Here is a 19827-nt window from a genome sequence, read left to right as displayed (position 1 = left end):
AATATCATTACAGGCGGATAATGGCCAGTTACAGGGCCCCGCGCTATTAAGGGTTTCCCTGGCGTGCAGCGTTTATGTTATTAAAGGGGGAATATAATGATATTTTAGTTATTAAATGCGCGTAATTAATTTATGCACCGCTGAAAATAAAGTTGTTATTATGATCTCGGCGAGGTGCGTGGAGAAAATTGAAATCAAATAAGGGTTGCTAACTTTATTCCAATATTTGGTCTGGACACGTCTGTGACAGGAGCGCGGGCCTGCAGAGGCTTCGCGTCCGCGCCTCCCTCTTCTGATGGCTGCTCAAAACCCCAAATGGAAGCGCACCCTCGTCTCCCTTAGTGAGAAACACTTTAAGTAGACCGAGAGCGTTTCAGATTTGATCCGGTGTTTGGATTTCTGCAGGGATCCACACCTGAAATTAGAACGCTGGACTGAGGCATCCTTTTATTTAATTCATTAAAGACAGCACATCTTCCTATTTATGTTTATTCACCAATTGGATGGGACTACATTTCAAATATGACATCAGCTCTTTTAATTTATACAACATATAAAAACACTTAATGACGAGGTAGACAATATAAAAAACCATTTGAAGAGAAATTGCACCTTAAAACAAAACAAAAAACGGACTTAGAAAATGGTAACAATGTTGTGGTATTTATCTTTAGAAGCACCTGCATGTGATATTAAATTAGAACACTTCAAGTAAATATGGAGTACAAGAAAACAGGACATATTCGAACCCAAATATTATATAAGTGATTTCAATTCAAACGGTTTTAAGATCCTTAAGATGCAACGGAAAATCAGAAGAGTTTCAGACAAACGACGGCCTCTTGATCCTTATACAGTAACCTGATGACGTGAAATAATCAGTTGGACGACTGATTAAATGGTCAGTATCAATTCTGCTAAACGCATCGTAGAAATCAAGTATTCGGACACGCGGAGAGAGATTAACGGAAGTGCTCCTTCAGCCTCCAGATGCCCTCCTGCCCCGAAGTCCTGCGGAAGTCGCAGATGCTCCTCAGCAGCTCTCTGAAGACGGGCGCCTGCTGTTGGCTCAGTCTTGGTTTGAAATACTCCAGCACTTCCTGGGTGGTGGCCTGACCGTCCACACCGGCCTGGAAGGCTACGAAGTTGCGTAAATCGGCCAAAAGTTCATCGTGGTCGGTGGGGGGAGCCGGGGGGGAGCCGCTCCTCACGGCTGAAGAGCGCTCCTCCTCTTCCTCTGCTTCGTCTCTTTGGCTGGGGGGCAGGCTGAGGTAATTGCGGGCTCTCATCTTGGCCAGCAGGGTGGAGGAGGAGATCTCAGCAACCTCTGACTCCCCCTCCAGCCCCTCCCCGCTGAAATGACCTCTTGAACCAGGCTTTGTTGACAAGGATTTCTTTACCACTGCAGAATCCTGGAGAAAGCATAAAGTTGTACCACCTGGCATCATCAAAGAAGCAGAACACACATGTGACCCAGACATTACCTTGCATTTGCTTGACATGGCCGCACTCCGAACCGAAGGCGCAGCCAGGAGAGAGTTCTTCTTTTGCCCGAACCGTTTTCTGAGACAAAACAATCCAAAGTTTAGATCTGAGTCAGCGAAGCGGTGCTGGACGGAGAGAGGCGGTGTGTGTACCTGGCAGGTGGAGGAGAGGTCCTGGCACTGGGCAGCCTGCACTGGCGGCGGGATATTTTAAGAGCTTTCAGGGCATCGTTAGCGACCCTGTTGGCTTCAGCCTCCACAAGAACAAAGTCGGGGTTGGACGACTCCATGATGGTGTCGTGCTGCATCACACTGTGGATACCTGAACACCACGACGCACAAGTTTCTTAAAAAAACGGCAACATCGGACTTGCTAAACCAGCCTGTGCAAACCAAACCTACCGGATTTCTTGAAGAGTTTCGCCAAGACGTAATCGTCTGATTTCTTTGGACCCTCTGCCTCAGGATCTTCTTTGTTATAGGTCCGTTTCTTCACCAAGTGCGGGATGCGCTGGCCCTCGAAACGGGCATCGTGGCTGCGTTTGCGTTTCTTGTGTTTGTGTTTGTTGGGGTCAGTTTTGTCGCAGTGCTTTCGTTTTTCCCTGCGTTTCTGCGGGCTCGTCAGCGCAGAGCTTGAGGTTTTAAAGTAATTTTGTGCCATTTGCAGCTTATCGGCGGCATTTTGGTCCACGCCCCAACTGTGGGTCAGGACGTCTGTGCTGGCCTGAGAGGTCTCGTGGAGATCGGAGATGTTTCTTACTGCAGGTGTGTTTGTTGAGGAGTGTCCGCTGTCTCTTCCAGTTTCATGATGGTTTAAGGAGTGCTTGTGTTGCTGGTTGCTGAGGTTTGCGGCCTGCGATGACCTTGGCCTCTCTGCTTTCTTGGGTAACCTGACATCGGAGCCCGTGCCTGTGTCGAAACCAAATGTCAAAAACTGCGAGCGGATTTATCGAACGAATTCATCAAACTCCTCAGACACCTGCGAATATGGCGCTGGTCTCCGTTCCCTGAGCCCCATCAGGGGCAGACAAGGTGAACAATTCATAGATGTCATTAGACTTAAAGAAGCGTCGCTGTTTGGGATCCTTCAGAACGCGGTTGGTCAGGAACTGTTTGAAGATTTGCCTGATAGGTGACATATAAAACACAATTAAAGACATGACACAGTGCCAACAACAAGAACGGGTAATTTAGCAGAAGAATGAGAAAATGAGTTGCAGAGACTAAAAATAGACTCCCAGCCGTTCTTTCGATGGTTTTTACAGCACTTTACAGAGCCAAACGAAACAGAGCGATAGTTTGGCAGTCCTAAATTGGCCATTTAATAATGCAGGAAAGCTTTTCAATTACTGGGAACTAGGATAGCGTAGTAGTTATTACTGCAATTATTTGAGCAATTATTCATGTCGTTACTAACATTCATGAACACGCAGAGTCAGAAAAGTAACACATGCATGACATAAAGCACAAGCCTGTTCACTTTTAATAGAACTCTGGTCTATTCTCTCAGGATCACATGCACGGACCCCTGGGGGTCACGACCTGACCTGTGGTAGATTTTCTCCTCAATGGTCCCAGCAGTCAGTAATCTGTAGATGGTCACTTGCTGTTTCTGACCGATCCTCCACGCGCGCTCTCGTGCCTGGAAACAGACGCAAAAGAATAAATTGGGTCGCATAAATAACGGCGGTTGTGGCATCTGTCTAACCTGTGTGTCGGTGCTGGGGTTCCAGTCGGGGTCGTAGATTATTACTCTGTTGGCTCCAGTCAGATTAACGCCAAGACCCCCGACTTTAGTGGTCAACAGGAAGATAAAAATGGATTTGTCCTATAAAAAATGAACAGATGTTACTCAATAATGAGAATTGGTTCAGTCTACCCCTCCACATCATCATCATGTCTGGTATGATTCCCACAATACTTCTGAGAACCCTTAACTAAATTTAATATGATATCAATTATGTAGAGGAATAAATGTAGTTTTCCATCTATTTAATTTCCCTTAACTGAAGATAATCAAACACTTTGGTCTAAATGGTGCAGGAGAAAAGTAGTTCTTTCAAACTGCCATAAAAAAATCTAAATTGGAACACATTACTTATGAGAAATTAACACTTTAATCTCGCATTTAAGGTCGCAAGATCTGGTTAATTTATTCGTTTTTATGTCACGCAATCTGACAGAGACAATATGGTCCCACCAGTAGGAACAACAGATTGTGTCCAATTAGTGTTCCCACCTCGGGGTTAGTGAGGTACACTGAAATATTTGCTCCCCCAGGACAGGATTTTCCAGGGAAACACTCAGAGCCATTAGGGATGGTTAATCCTTACCTCGTTGTAGCAGGCTATGAGCGGCTGTCGGGAGGAAATTGGAGTAGTGCCGTCCATTTTCACGTACGAGTACTTATTTTCTCTTACAAAAACCTCCAAGATGTTCAACATCTGCACAGATTTTTAAAAAAAGCGGAGACTGTGAGAGAAGCAAGACAGTGAATGCAACACAGAGGAAGAGAAAGTCTGAGGTTTGGATTATTGCTAAAAGGATTAGAGCAGATTAATATTACATGGACAGAGATACCAACAAGGAGGGTCTTAGGTTTCCTCTGAGGTATAATCTCATTGGTATTGACTGCAACAGCTGGGGCCTCACACACACACACACCACACACACACACACACAGCATAACAACGCTGCGCGACAAGATTTTCAAACAAAAACACATCACTGCAAAAACAAAGACGGATCAGAGGGAAGGACGGGTTGCAGACCTGTCTAGACTGAGTGAAGAGCAGAACTCGCTGGCCCTGTCTGAACCACAGCCGCAGCAGAGACTCCACCACTATCAGCTTTCCCGAGCGTTTCCAAAACCCAAAGTGTTCCTCTTCGGTGAGCTGGTCCTCTGGGATTCCTCTCAGTAACCGCGGGCCACCTGAAAAAAGGTCCGGGTGGTTGCAGATCTTGCGCAGGGCTATCAAACCTGAGAAAACCTGAGCAAGCGGGAGAAACAACCGTGACCATACACCTCAGCGGGTGGCAAAACTAGAATGTGAAGTTGGGACGTTTTTACAGTGTTGCACCTTTAAACAAATAAACGCATTTACTTTAGTCTACAGGAATTAGTTACATAATTTATTTACGGACATTAAAGGCTGTGGTGATGAAGGCCCAATGGTCTCTGCATTAGTAATGGTGTTTAATGGACTGAGAGTGACCACTGTGTGTGTGTGTGTGTGTGTGTGTGTGTGTGTGTGTGTGTGTGCACGCGTTGTGGCCTCCAAACGCGTCCATTTGGTCAGTGGTAATAAATGGTCGAGTCTCTACAGGATCTGGCTAATATGAGAAAACCAACTGGGCGGCTTCTTTAAAGGATAAAATCAGGTTTAACAAATTTATACTGCTTCAACGTCAAGGTTGAAGTTGCATCAATTTTCTTTATGCTGCACAAGAAGATATAAACGCCTGTAAGCAAAAGAGATTAACCGATATGAACAACTTAGCAAGTTAAATAATGTATAGGGAACATTTGTTCCTGGAAGTCTTAACCCTGTTTGTCCTCACAAGGATAGGTAAATGTAAAAGCCCAACTTTAGAGATACACACATGGCACTTTATAGCAGCTAAAATTAGACCTACCTGCATATCTCCGTTTAGAATCTGGTACACCTCTTTGGAATCTAAGAAGCTCTGATACACCTGCCGTTGTTCTTCTGTTAATTTGCAAAAGAGAACCTACAAACACACAAACATTGTAAAAGGGAGTAATGAGCACGGTTTGAAGCCCTTTGATGACGTGCACGAATGTGAGAGGAGAAATTAGTGGTAAAACTGTGTTTTTGGAGCCACTGCTGTCCCGGGGGACTGATTTAATGAGCGGAAGAGGACGGAGGAGTCAACCAGCATCAGCTGTGAGGACAGACCAGGGAACGGCCACTGTAATGAATACCTGCCCCTTTTACTTTACCAGGACTTTATTAGCTGGCTTCACCTGACACAGGCCACGCACATTCATCAAAAGTCCTTAGACGTGGCACATGCAGTCGCACCCAATCAGATAAACACGTCCCCAGTTAAGAAACGGTGGTGGGAGAGACGGTTCGATACGCAGCAGGAACAGGGTCAAATGTTGAATACCTGTTCATTTTTGTCAGGTAAGGAGAGGTTAGCCTTCACATCTGCCTTCATTCTTCTGAGCAGGTAAGGGTTTATGGTGTCCCTCAGCACACACGCACACTTAAACGCCGTCTGGACCTGGAAAATGACAAAACGCCCCTTTAAACATGCTAAATTCGGTTCAGGGTCTCCAACAACCATATCAACCCTCACACCTATTAGTCTGGACGTTTCCTGAGGCCACATTATTGTTAAGCTCATCTTATGTCCTGTCTCCCTGAGACTGTCCCTTGGAGCGCTCCAGGCCATTAAACATTGATCGTTGCTCGTCTCGAGAGACAAAGCTCCACTCTTTCATCTACCACTTTATACTGGCCAGCTCCGCTGGAAACACTCTGACCCTCCCCGCTGCAAATGTGATGCTACATCTCGTCCAGCGCCAGCGCTAAACGCCCGTTAGCTTTTTAAACATCAACTCGGCGGGGGTTCACTGAAAGATCAAAGACACACTCCACAAAGCTGGAGGGGGTAATAAAATGTTGGGATTATGGGGGACAATAGTTGCAGAGAGGGGGGAAAATGGACAGACCAATGCACTTTGTAAATTATGATGACAGATCTGGCAATCCTCACCTCACCTGTATATGTTTTAAGGTATGTCTGCATATCCAAGTGACCCTCAGCTGAGGGCTTGTGGTGCTACTCTGACAATTTCTAAAGGAGGATAAGGCAGCAGAGCTTAGTCCTCTCTGACCATTTAATAACATTAATAATTAGTAAAGGTTTTTATTATCGACAGCGGAAGGAGCATCGATAGAAAGCTTAAATAATTAAATCCATACAGTCAGTGGGTTATTAACGACAGAACGCTAATGACAGAGGGCTACAATTTAGCTCACTGGCTCTCCACTTTAGCCTCTCCCTCTTCCTCACACACAAGGGATTCTCTGAAGTTCCTTTGCATAGACCCACATTATCTTAATGGTTCTGTTGCTCCGGTAGTCCTGCTTCTGTCTTGTTCCATTTATCTTTTTGAAACTCTGAACATGTCTGACTGTGACTCTCGCTGACAATATAATAACACCCTCCACCCCATATATTACTGTTAACTACAGGGTTTTTATATTAACTTTGGAGTTATTCATTTACACTTTATTCTTTTCTTGTCTTTAATTTTTAATCTTGTCTTGTCTTTTATTATTAACCAATATCTGAGAGTAAATATATAGAGAATGTGACTATCTGATCCACTTTTGATTGAGTATTTGCGCATTTACCTGTACAGGTGAAGCATTGCTGTATCCTCCCATGGTGATTGGCACAGAAAACTGCTCCATAAAAACAGGCAGAGTCCCTAACTTGCCGGGAAATACGAAGTCAAAAAGAGACCACAGCTCTTTCAAATTGTTCTGCATGGGCGATCCGGAGAGGATGAACCGGTGGGGAGTGCGAAACTAAAGAGGAAAAACATTTTAAAGTTCTGAATGACCATTTTTGGTCTAACTTGTTCTCACATAACTGCTATAAGTGAAAGGATGCGATCCTACCTGCTTACAGGCTGTTGTGATTCTAGCATTAGGATTCCTAATCTTGTGACCCTCATCCAGTATTACGTAATGCCAATCCCAGCCTTGCAAGGTGTCCTGCATGATCCTCACGGCTGAGTAGGAAGTTATTAGAATACCATGACAGGATGCAATCTCTGGAATCAGCTTTTTCTGCAACGGAGACACAGAACCACATACGTCGATCTAATGCCCTTTTTAACATTGCAGTTCTAATTAGCACCTGAGTTAGCATCACAATAGAGCATCTTCTATGGCGTGAACGATGGGTGGAGAGGTTAAGACAAAAAGCTGCATAAACAGACCTCTAGTGCCCCCCACAGGAAAAAGCCCCCGGTGAGACAGTTACCTTATTACTGGTGAATGAACCGGTTTCATGCAGGACAGCCACTCTGAAGGGCGGCCACCAGGTGTGAAACTCCTTGACCCACTGGTGCATGACTGTAGCCGGGCACACGATGATCGTCGGGCCCAGACCGGCGTACCTGCAAAGGGAGACGCGTAAACTTCAAACTGCTAATAAAACAGCAACGCAGCCAAAAGACGGGGTGGGATGTGTGAGCCAAAACATAGGTCCTTCCCTCAGTTTGCACCTTAGAAAGAAAAAATACAAAACACAAACACATGGTTGCATCCTCAACGCTTCTATGAGGAGTTGGACAGACGCGCTACAGAGTGGATTGGCAAAAAACGTTAGCTATTGATACTCAGCCCTAATTGAGTTTGCAAACAATCAATTTGTGGGCATCTATAGCAGACAGAGTATTGACCATCAGAGAGAAGCGTTTCCTCCTAAATGCACCGCCACAGCATCCTATTTCCCTCGGCTGCGCACTCGTCCCACACCTGCTCTGTGCCAAGATTTTGACACCAAAATTTAGTCACCATGACAATAATATAGCTAAGACACAGACACACACACTCAATTATACACCCAGAGTGCCAATGTGTTCTCTGATGTCTGCACTAAAAAAGTGAAGAGCCTGATAATTGAAACATGTTTAATAATTCAGAAGAACACTCTCAAGCAGAAATCCCCCTAATCAAATATTCATACCATACAGACACACAGTCTCTGGCCACAGTTTGTTGTGTGTGTGTGTGTGTGTACCTGTAGTTGGATCCCCTTGTTCTCAGTTTGCTGTAGCTCAGTCCAGCCAGAAAGCTGATGACCTGAATGGTTTTTCCCAGTCCCATTTCATCTCCCAGGATGCCACCTGCCTGCTGACAGTGGAGTTCCCACAACCAGCGCACACCTGTCTGCTGGTACCTGACCACACGGGGGACAAATGTGCAGAAGTTTTAAATATCTCCATGAATAAATACGGGCGGCTGAATTCCCATGAGAGGGTCCCGAGCAAAGGACGTGCTTAAGAATGAACTTACTTAAAGAGCTTTTTCCAGAGGAACCCAGGGACTTTAAACCCTTCATCAAATTCTTCATCGCTGTCATCCGTTAGCTCCTCCCCTCTTTCTCTCTTCTCCTCCCTTTCTCGAAGACGTTGTCGCTTCCATCGCCTAGTCAGAGGATCGGAACAAACGTGTTCAGATGTAATTATGTTTTAATTAGGTCAGAAACAATTATTAAAAAAATCTTGGAAAAACTGTTACATCCGGTAGAAATGATGAGTAAAGACTGTAACAAATGTCAGACAGATGTCAGATATCTGTTTCTGGACAAGAACTACCTCACAGAGCTACAACAGCCTCTGAACTTCATCACTTCTCTTTTGAGGATGCGTTTAAATGCTGCTATGGGAACGTGGCGCAGCAGCTGTTAGGTGACGTAACGATGCATCTTCATCACTACAAGTTTGGCCAAATGTTTTCAAGCCCAACGAGGTTTGCAACTGCACAGACAGAGCGGTTTACACACATTTTTGCATTTCATTTGCATCCCAGGTATGAATAACCCATGTCGAGTTTCCCTCGAGAGGTGCAAAAAAAAAAAAAGCAAAAAGTGAAATGTAAAGGAGAAGAGCTTTAATGGTGCTGGTGCAGGAGAGAGGGCAGTTAGAGGCACAGTCGTCGCGCAGCAAATGAAGATTGATACAGACAATTAGTAGTGTGAGTTCCCCAGAAAGGTGTGAGGTGGAGAGGATAAGAATCCATCTTCATTTGGGCCTGGTCCTGTCACCCTGCCACGAAACCGGTCCTTTAGCCCGGCCTGGGAGACCACACTCTCTAATTAAGTCAAGACTAAGCATTGGTTCAGTTAATTACACTTTTCTGCACCCCCCCCAACCCCACCCAACTACAAATACCGCCTGCCTAATAGCATCATCGCTAATGCTAGCCTCACCAACCACCTATGCTGTTGATTTGACATTCAATCACGGCAGTTTAGAAAAAGGACACGTGCCAACACAATTTATTTGGCAGCTATAAATATGAAATCTCATTAGGGCTGCTCTTCCATTAATTTGAGCATTAGAGTGCATGAGTGTGTAAAACCATGTGCGAGAGGACAATTAGGCCAGCGAGAGAGCAAAGAGAGGGAGAGAAAAGGAGCAGGGAGCGAATTTGCTTAGTCAAGAAACAGCTGCCAATCTCATCTGGGATTAGCTCTCCTGCACTATGGAGCCAGCAGAAACTGAATGCTTTTTTTAACTAAAGGGAATAACAATGGCGCATTTGCACCACTGCCGCTGCAAATGTGATGCAAGGTTAAAAGATTCTTCTGGTTTTTTCACAACACATCATTTGCTGGCATGGATGTAAGGATTCGGAAAGTTTTTTCTTTGCTTCGCCTCCAATAGCAAAAACTGAAAATAAGTCGGTTTTAAGTAATAAAAGTAGTCGTGCGTGGTCAGCGTACCTTATCCGCCGTTTGTAGTATTCCACATCTCCGTCATCTTTGTATTTTTTCAGTTTTCCCTTGTCGTCGTCCTCCTCCTCCTCTTCATCCGAACTCTCAGGAGTGTATTCTTCCTCACTTTCCTCTTTTTTCTTAACTCTCTTCCTTGCTTTCACGTCAGTCTTTGTCTTGTATGGCTTCAGTTTGTATTCTCCATCATCATCATCCAGCCCAAAGCCCTCCTCTATGGCTTCCTGAGCCTCTTGATCGGGATCTACACCTTCATCACTCGGCAGATACTCTGATCCCTCGCTCTCTGTCTCCTCTCCTTCACAGCGTTTCTTCCTTGGCTTGAATTGCTGTGGCTCAGTCTTTGGACGAGCCTTAGGGTGGGCCTTCAGAGCCGTTATCTGGAGTTTTTGCATACGCTTCCTCATTTTTTTGTCTTTGTGAGAGGACTGAGGTCTTCTGTTCTTCCCAGTGGAGTCCCTGTCCGTCAGTCCAGAGCGCTTCCTCTTTGGAAAGGGGACTCGCTTCCTCTCAGTGGCCAATTTTGCTTGGTCGGCCAAGTACTGGTCGAAGGCTGAGTTTTCAGCAAGCATCACTTTTCGAGGCTCCTTCTTTACCTCCTTCTGTGGGATCCGTGTTCCAAAGGGAGTCATCTGCCCCAGCCTAATGAGCTTCTCCCATTCTGTTTCTTGAGAGGGCATCAGCATGCTACCCAGCGTGGAAGGCCCTGGTTCTGCAACAATACGTCCAATTCAGGACAGATTTAGATATGCTAACTGTAAAATACGACTTCCAGAAGAATAATTTCTATTTGTTTAACACAAAATCAAATGTAATATCAATTTTTGATTTCTGTCTATATATTGTTACAACAAAGGAACACAAGTTTCATTTAAATAAATATAAACAATAGTTATCATTAAGCTTTATATACGGGTCTACAGTTAAAATGACCATAAATATATTAACCGTAAGGGTCTGTGAATAACAAGCTGTGACTTCCTCACCATCCTCATCCTCATCTTCTGCTAAGAGTTCAGCTTCCACTCTCTGGATGTCCTCTCCTCCCAGAATAGCCTGTAACCGCTTCTGTTTGGCTCTTACTTTTTTCAGTTGTTTCTCCTGAATATGACACGCGTTTGTAATGGCAATCAACACCCAGTTAAATGTTCAGCTGTTGCGTTTGTGATTTTTACCTTATTTTCTTTCTGTCGTTTGACAGACTCAATCTTCCTACTGATATCTTTACTGGAGGCGGCAAACGGTGTCATCTGCTCAATGATCTTATTGATATGTTTCAGAGATGTTGTCACAGACCTGTAGAAATACAATAATCACAAACATATAAGGAAACTCTGTACAGTAAATCTACCTTTGTCATGTGGCATTAATGGCCATTTTACCTTATGTCATCGAGAACTGAGTGATATTCCTTCTCGGCCTCAGCTTTAGCAGCCGCCTCATTGGCCTCATGGATCGCCTCGTCCACTTGCTGCATGACTCCTTGTTCCAGGACATCCTGGTCATATACAGCCACGCCAAGACCCTGAAGTTCCTCGGCACCTGAGCTGGCAGATGCTGCCTGGATACGTTGTCGGTTGATCTGCACCATGGCTCCGCACTTCTTACCACCTGTGCCCACGAGATCATAATTGGTGATTAGTTTTCAGGTTTTCAGTAATTCCTTGTCTGTCTTTTGTAGTAACTTTATTTCAAAGCTCACCACTAGTTCCCTCCTCAGGTCCAGCATTGCCAGGATAGACTGCTGTAGCCTCGAAGCTCTGACAGTCTTTGGAGAAAGAACTATTTGCTGAGCCGCCTGTGGCTCCATCCTCATCGAACCCTCCCGGTGTCAGGGCAGCACTGGCAGGACTGGAGAGAGAGGGGGATCCCTGGTCCTCTGACCTTTCCACAGGCATCGTGATGTAACTGCAGCTGCAAAGTTAGTTAAAAGAGAATCGTATTTATATGACGGTGACAAGTAATGCGATAAGGTTCAATTGTCCAGTAATAAAGACCAGTGTATTTAAAGGTAACATCATTTATGTAAACGAAAACAATGTAAAAGAGAAAAATGTGTACATCTGTTATAGCATTGGCTTGCTGAGTTTAACTCCATAGTGATGGACTTGCAACAATAACAACTGAGAGCAATAAATCATCACCACCCTTTGAAATACACACAGAGATAGTAGATTAATTCAATCCATTCTCATGCCGCATGCATTGTTTACGTGGCTAGGGTAGTCAGCTAAGCTAATATTAGGCAAATATTAGTTGTGGCGAAAACCTTTTGATCACAAATACCGATTTGTACATCAGGTTTTAGAAAAAATTGTAATGACTAATATAATTGAGGAATGTGGGTAGAGTGAAAGAAAGTACTCACAAGACGTGTAGTCGGTAGCCTGTTATGTCATTTTACGACCGTTCTTATGTTTGGACTTCCGGTGCCGGGTCAGTGATTAACTTGCCAGACAGCGCCCCCTGCTGGTACAGTGTCACCACACCTTTTGCCCTCTAGATGGCGACATGAAACCACTTTATAACGTTAAGATCTTTCACTATGGAGTTAAACTCAGCAAGCCAAATTAATTGGCCGGATATTGTCGTATAAGTCAAATGTTTGGGTATACAAATTCCTTTATGATATTGTATTGTTTTTAATGCTTGCAGTAATTTGAAAAGTAAACGTTTTCATAGCCTGCTGTTCATTGATGTAAAAATTGAGAGCAGTGCCAAAGACTAGCATTTTATATAAGTTTATTTTAACTGGCTTGCAACAATAAATGAAAGCCTTAATTAAAATATCATCTTATCCACTCTGTATAGTGCCTGAGCAAAGGCTACCAATCTTTCTAAGCAGTGTTATTTGTGTAAGCAAACATATCTATATGGGGATAGATATTGGTGTCATGCTGAGCTCAAAAAGTGAAGGAAGCTGGAGACACTTAATTTATTTGTAAATGTAGGTTCATTTTCGTTGGAGCCTTTCCAGAGATGAACTGAAATGGATTTATTTTAAAGAAAAAACAAAAACTGGGACAGTGAGACGAAAGCCTTTATATTTCTATTACATTTCCATTGCTTTTTTTTCTTTCATTTTTGCATGGGTAAATGATAAGAAGCATACATCAAGTTATGCCAAACAAAGCATAGAACTGCTGATAAATTGGCTGTGGAGGAGAAAAGAATGCCACACACCAATGTTGTGACTGTAAGGTTCAGTTGGAAAGAAGAATGTCATCCCTGTTCCACATCGTCCTCCAGCTCTAGTTTATTTTAATAGTAGAAAAGTTTATCACACGGAGGAGTAGAAATTGTTGATGGAGTGTATGACCAGAATTATTTTAAACATAAAGCTGCAGGATTTAAGAGAGATTTGATGAAATGCAAACGGTCCGTCCTGACCTTATGTATAGGCTTCGCTGAGTGAACGGCATGAACCCTGTCTCTTAACTTGCAAGGAGTAACAAGATTTATAGCATAATGGAGGGTAAAGTGCAAATCTCAGATGGTATGGGGGATAACATTGTTGCCCTGTGCCGCTTTGTATTTTGACAGAAGGCAGAAGTTTAATGATGTGTTTAGAATGATGTGTGTTTGCACGTGTGATGCTTCTGATGAACATCTGAAGGATAAAATATTTCTCACCAGAATTTGAGATTTAAAAATTCCTTTATGTTTATGTTCTATAGGTTCTCTGGTGCATTTATGAGTCATAGCTGTCATCTGTCACGGACCTGATAGTTTTCCTACCCTGAACGTGACAAAATTCCTCTTCTGAAGTTCATTTTGTGTCACCTTGCGTGTTTCACAAGTGAAAAGGCGCCGTTTTCGTTCTGAGGAAGACAAATCATATAGATAGTTATAAAAAGTGCGACGTAAAACTGCGACTGAAGGAGAAAAAGACAGAAAAAGCAATATTTTAAGTACACTCCAGCAAATCATATGATCAAATATATTCTTCTATTGAGATGAAACAGCCAACATGAGTGAAGCGTCATCATGTCTTATCTGATTGCTCTTAAGCTAGACGTTTCTTATTTTGCATGTGTGTGGTCATATTGGGGTCGCTAATACCTCCCATGTGTTTGCCTGTCACAGGTCCTACACGTCTGTGAGTGTGTGTCTGATAGTCATTAAAGTGGTGCTCCGGGTTCTGATTCTGCTGCATCAGAGGGCTGATACATGATCCATCCGCTTATGATTTCACTCAGCAGCAAGTGTGTGTTTATTGGAGAGCCTCAGCACATTCTAATGTCTGTTTACTTATGGTTGGAGGTTGCACATTACATCATATCTCAGTAACAAATCACCAGAAACATTCAGGTTCAGGCCTCTGCGTTAGAGTGACACGTTTAAAAGCAGTTAGTGTTTATTTTTGCCTGCTTGGCTACGATAAAAGTTGTGCTGTGGCTTAGAGGCTCCGACCGGTGATAAGTGTTGACCACAATGGTCCAGAAAACATGCTGACACAAGTAGGGAGAAGCAGAGCAACAGATGTGGCTACAATGATGACTTTACATCCTAAGTCGGGCTCGCGAGGCTCGTTTTCCAGTGTTGTTTCACAAACTGTTACTGCATCATTACATGCGCCGCTGCCAAGCTGCTGATGGATTTATTCTGGACGAGCGTCCTGTGTAAAAACCTCAGGCAGGGTCCAGAAGTCAACGTGACAGTGACCTTGGCTGTTATCCTCAAATAGGAACTGGAGCGCAAAGCAGAAATTAAATTAACTGGTTCCCAGTCTAAATAGTGCTCATGGCCAATCTGTTTGATTCTGAACGGTGGATTTGCACCTCTTCCAATACAAGCATTCAGATTCTTCACATGTCTCTGTGCTAAAACCCGGTGGAGCTAACTAGTCTTGATAGCTGCATATTTTACATCCACGGAGCGCTTTCAAACAGGTCTATGTTTGTTGTGTTTGTTCTCTAATAGGAAACATGTGTGTCGCCAGCACTGAAGTGCTGAACACACACAACGGTAAATGGTGGACCCAGCACACTGGGGAGTTTGCCAACTAAGCAATTATCTACACAGGCATAATAAGAGTAAACCTCAGTGCTAATGCACTCAGCAACGGGCTTCAGTAGAGGTGATGTGCTGAACCCACTTCCAGCACATAGAAGTCTCTCAGATAACATCGGGAGATATTAAAACAATAGCGTGAGATGAAGCGCTATTTAAAACAGATTGGTTTGGACGCATTTCCCGACAGCGGCTGATTTGATTGTGATTAATTCTCCGTACCTCTCAAAGGTTGGAACACAATGGTCAAAGTCAAAAGCATTAGAAGGTCAGGCAGAGCTGGGTGCCAAAGGTTAACTCAAGCTCCAAGTTCAAAACACTCACTTCCTGTTAGTGTGTCGAGAAATCCTCTCGATGCTCTGGGAAAGGGACGTAACCCAACACTGCAGCATTTAATCATTTTTCAAAGGGTTTCTTGAGCTCAAATCTCATCAACTACTCTCCGCCTAAAGAAGACACTGATCTTTCTAATAGCAGATGTGTTTTTTAAAATGCGTCCATATGTTTAGCAATAAATTGCCGTATATTAGCAGGAGATGCACCTGCATCTGGACAGGAAAATCAATCCACTGTGCTTCATCAGAAAACAGCATCTGTCTGGAAATGTCTTTTATGGACTGTCCATGAAGAAAAGACAGGCTCACCAGCAGGTTTTGGACTGAAAGAATGCCTGGTGTCATGCTCACTTAGGTTTAAAGGAATTATTATTTTACTATGGTGATGTAGCAGTTAGCATAGCCAGCTCAGAGTTTGCGTGTTCTCCCCGTGTCCGCGGAGGTTTCCTCTTGGTGCTCTGGTTTTCCCTCTGCACCCAGGCTGACAGTCTTAGAGGTGAGGGAACCACTACTAGGACAATCTCCAGCCTCCTGTGACTCTGAGTAGGAATAAGTGTCTTATAAAGTAAATGGATGTTTAGCTAATAATAGAATTTTCAGATGAAAGTCCTCAGTCCTCACCATGTTATAACTTCCCTCCAGGGGTGTGGAAGGTGCTTAGACTGCTGGCAGCGGGGGCAGATCCTGCTTGTTTGGGAATGATCACCACACATTGAGAACAGGCAGGTTGCCCATTCATGGCCCCCTTCTTGGACCAGACCTTCATCAGCCCTGGAAGTCATAAATTAGCCAACAGCTTTATTAGCTTTGCTGGTCAGCCACTCTTACTCTGTGTTTGGAGTGGCTCCTGTCCTCCCTCGGCGTGATGGTTAGCGCCACGTAGCAGTGGACAATAACAACGAGGCCTGACTGGTTCCAGTGGTGGATTACTATTTCAGTTGTCCGCTCAAGCTACGGTGCAGCGAACATTTCAAGCGAACCCTTTCAGACACCCTCGGTTGCAAAATCCATTGGAACAAACCTACCAGGAATCTGCAGAAAAACAGAAATGATGAATGAGTTCATCAGATCTATTCAATGGATAGAGAGAGTTTAATGCTGCACACATATCATGTAAAACAATCCGATGCATTGGGAGAAATATATGAAGTGCATCAGCAAATCCCTTCTTTCTGCATCAAATCCCTGTTGAGTTATTTGAGTAGATAATGAGCATTCTGGACGTCATCGTGTTTTTTTTTAGATCGACTCTTTGGCAGCATGTTCTGCTATCCAGCCAGTCTAGTCTTGGTTTACATCCCATCCATAACTAATGAACACACATTAGGTCAGTCAGGTTATGAGGAAATGAGGGTTTGACCATCATGTGACTCTTACTGATAGAATTTGAGGCCGCTCATCTACTGCCAGAGCTCAGCATATTTATGCGTGTATGATATATTCAAGAAAGAGCATTTTGAAAGCGAGAACAGGCTTGGAAGAGACCAAAATGCCCCACATGAGAGCCAAGATTCTATTAGGTGCTGTGCAACCCAATCTGATGTCAGTTGTGAGCCAAAGAATCAGCAGAAGAGTCGTATCTGTGTGGATAAATGAATGTTTTCTGTGCATTACAGGTCATCAGGGGACGTTTGGAGCAGGAAAGGGAATAAACCATCATCATAAATGTCGTTTTTCTTCTCCATCTCATTGTGTCTATGTGCAAACAGTTTCTTCCCAAGGCATCCTGTGCCGCTCCAGCTCAAGTACAAACACAGGATCCTTGCATGGAAAGTACTGTTCCCTGCTGCCAATGATGTTCCCCTTCCTCCCATTGCCCACAACTGTCCTTCCTTCCTGACTCCACACTTAGAGCCATTAATTAAAGAAGGAGAATGTGTAGCTTAGTCGGCTTTTCCTGCCAGTTGAAACTACTTTTATCTTTATGGCTGTTTGACATTGAGGATGTTCAGCTCTAAGTCTGCCTGGCAGTGATGATTTCAGTCCACGGGTGGGTCACAAGACACACACACACACACACACACACACACACACATGGCTACAGCAGGGCAGTCGTGCCCTCCTCTTCATTGTCCACCTAAATGGTGAATTATTTGTCCCATTGATAATTGTATGTATACTGTGTACAGCAGTTTCATCTTGAAAAGAAACAGAGGCCAGCAGCTTCTTCATCATCATCATCATCATCATCATCATCATCATCATCATCATCATCATCACATCATTATCACTGCCCCTCTTGAGGTTCTCAAATACTTTTCTCTCCCTCGGTTTGCTTTAATCCCATTTAATCGAGCACTGAACTTTCCAGTGTCAGGCATCCTGACTCTAAAACCATTTGAGTCTAAGTTTAGCGGCAAAGGTTCAAGTTTGTGGCATTTTTATTGTCACCTTTCAGCATAGGTTATTCAGTTTCCTGTGTCAGGACATTTTTATGGCCCAGAGAGTGTTTTGCCTTTCCCTGCGATACCCTGAGAGGGGTCACGATCTCAGCTAATGATGCAGTTCTTGTCATTTTGCCACATGGGTTCTGTTCAAAATGGACTTTCCAAAGAACTCTAAGTTGAGGAAATTGACACACAGTGCAAAGATAAACAGGACAGACGAGAGCACAAGAAGGATGCTAGACGTTGTCCTGCAGCACAAACAGAAATGGTGATTTTAGTGGGGCAATTGCTACAATTCCAATAATGTGTATTTTGGAAGTGGAATTGTTCCTGACATCTTTATTTTGCAGCATTGACATATTTCTATAAAAACATTTGGATTATTTCCTGATTTCCCCAAAGGGAAAACTGAGGGTCCAAGTTCAAGAGCCAAACAAAGAGAGCTCGAGAGACAATTGCAACTGTATTTCTGTTACATCCTACAAAATTAGTATTTTTTGGTTTATAGGGATGAACATTAGAAATAGATTAAATGCATTAAAACACCACTAGTTATTAACCTGCTTGCAAGTTTAAATTGTTTACAGGTGTAATACAAGAAATTGTGCAGCCTGCAGCTATAAAATCCAAAGAATATTAATTTTTTCAACATATTCTTTTGGTTAAGGATTTTAAAGAAAGCTGCACTGATGTCAGAGGTTCTGCCAACAAAAATGAAGCATTGTGGTGAAGAAAAAGAGAACTCAATTCATCTCCTTTCTTTTCTGGGACTAATTTAAAAGCAATCACAAAATTTAGAAATCTCTCTTTAGAGTCTCTCTCTGCAGAAGGAAACAGAAAGTTCCTCCACAGGAAAATCAGGAATCTTTCTTCTTCTCTGCCTGTTGGACCGTGACTGTGTGAGGTCTCATCTGCTCATCATCCCTTCACATGGAACTGTGTTTGACTGACAATTACCGGCAAAAAGAGAAGAAAAAAACAGCTGCTTTAACATCACTAACGTCTGTTGTTTGGCTGCAGAAGCTTCTAGCGAAGCCGACACCTTTTTGGCTCCCTATGAAATGAAACGCAGATGCACATATTTCGTGTTTGTGTTCAGTGTGATCGAACTACGCTCGCCTCGTCCTGTTTGTCAGATAACGAGGGAAAACTGTAGTAGTTTGCAATGATAGATGGGGCAGTTGTGTGTCGTTGTGTCTCAAGCTGGTTGCAGCCAAAGCTTCCTCCATCAAAGAGAAACACTGAGCAGCTTGATAGAATTAAAAAAAAAAAAAAAGATCCTGAAAGGAAAAAGAAGCCCAGACATGTCCAATGTTCCGATATTCCTGTGGCAGATGAAGAAAACATTTTTTTTTTTTAAAGGTAGAATGAAAAGTTACATGTTTGAGCACCAAAAGGGTCAACAAAATCATGCTAACTCCAAACCAAGAGCCCAAATGTTTGCTTTCCAATTAACAGCAATTAAGTAATTTGGGGCAGTTATTCTCATTTTTGTTTTAAATCTGTCAAAATGTCCTTTTGTTTACTGAAAAGGCACCTCCAGTTGGAACCGTTCATTCATTAAAAGCGCAATAGTCATTCTAAAACATGATTGCTTCACCTAAATATGGCTTCTCTGGCACATCCCTGGATCCCCCCCCCGCATTTCTGTGAAACCAGATAAGGATGATGTACGAAGGACTCTTGGTTTTGTTTTTCCCATGAATACATCTCCCTCTGGATCGCTGCGAGTCCCCATTAACAGTGTAATAAACACCACAATAATCAACATTTTTCTGTAACCACAAGGTATTTTAACACTTGTGGAAAAAAAACAAGCCCCTCTTGAATCCAGGTAGTCCAATTTCCCGTGGCTGTTGTTGACGCAGCTGGGCTCAGTCAAGTGCTGCTGTTAGAAAGGATCTCTCATTTGTCCTGCTGTTATCCACCAGCAGCTTTTAAAACCTCTTAAGCCTTTCTTTATTATCTTTCACGCCTCCTGAAGACCACACTCTGCCTTCCTGTGTTCTTCTCCCTCTTCCCCTCCACTGCGTCGCCTTCCCCTCATCACTTCTTCTTTCTTTAAACTTTATGGCTCATCTTTTTCCCCCCTTTTTTTAAGGA

At 43.5% G+C, this 19827-nt stretch overlaps 1 protein-coding gene across 1 annotated transcript; it reads right to left on the bottom strand.

Annotated features, from left to right (window-relative positions):
* Positions 1-475: 475 nt before the first annotated feature.
* ercc6 (excision repair cross-complementation group 6) lies at positions 476-12419 on the bottom strand. The gene is made up of 22 exons (XM_057047234.1): positions 12358-12419; positions 11692-11903; positions 11372-11600; positions 11165-11285; positions 10976-11090; positions 9981-10701; positions 8549-8680; positions 8274-8432; positions 7512-7647; positions 7145-7315; positions 6875-7051; positions 5619-5735; positions 5121-5216; positions 4256-4474; positions 3818-3928; positions 3193-3312; positions 3032-3126; positions 2464-2609; positions 1887-2393; positions 1638-1806; positions 1485-1563; positions 476-1412 (listed from the first exon to the last, which is right to left on the bottom strand). The coding sequence occupies exons 2-22, from the start codon at positions 11885-11887 to the stop codon at positions 963-965; spliced, it is 4266 nt and encodes a 1421-aa protein (XP_056903214.1). The 5' UTR covers positions 11888-11903; positions 12358-12419; the 3' UTR covers positions 476-962.
* Between the last annotated feature and the right edge of the window lie 7408 nt (positions 12420-19827).

Source organism: Takifugu flavidus, chromosome 11 (assembly GCF_003711565.1).
Source record: "Takifugu flavidus isolate HTHZ2018 chromosome 11, ASM371156v2, whole genome shotgun sequence".
In the NCBI taxonomy this organism is placed as follows: domain Eukaryota; kingdom Metazoa; phylum Chordata; class Actinopteri; order Tetraodontiformes; family Tetraodontidae; genus Takifugu; species Takifugu flavidus.
Note: the sequence above shows the minus strand (reverse complement) of the source record. Positions and strands in the feature narration are given on the sequence as shown.

Excerpts from the sequence above, each read along its gene's own strand:
- ercc6 (XM_057047234.1), bottom strand. The coding sequence starts at position 11,887 with ATGCCTGTGGAAAGGTCAGAGGACCAGGGATCCCCCTCTCTCTCCAGT. Across the intron at positions 11,091-11,164 it reads AACGACAGAAAGAAAATAAG|GAGAAACAACTGAAAAAAGT; the intron begins GTAAAAATCACA and ends TGTCATATTCAG. Across the intron at positions 2,394-2,463 it reads GACCAGCGCCATATTCGCAG|GCACGGGCTCCGATGTCAGG; the intron begins GTGTCTGAGGAG and ends GTTTCGACACAG.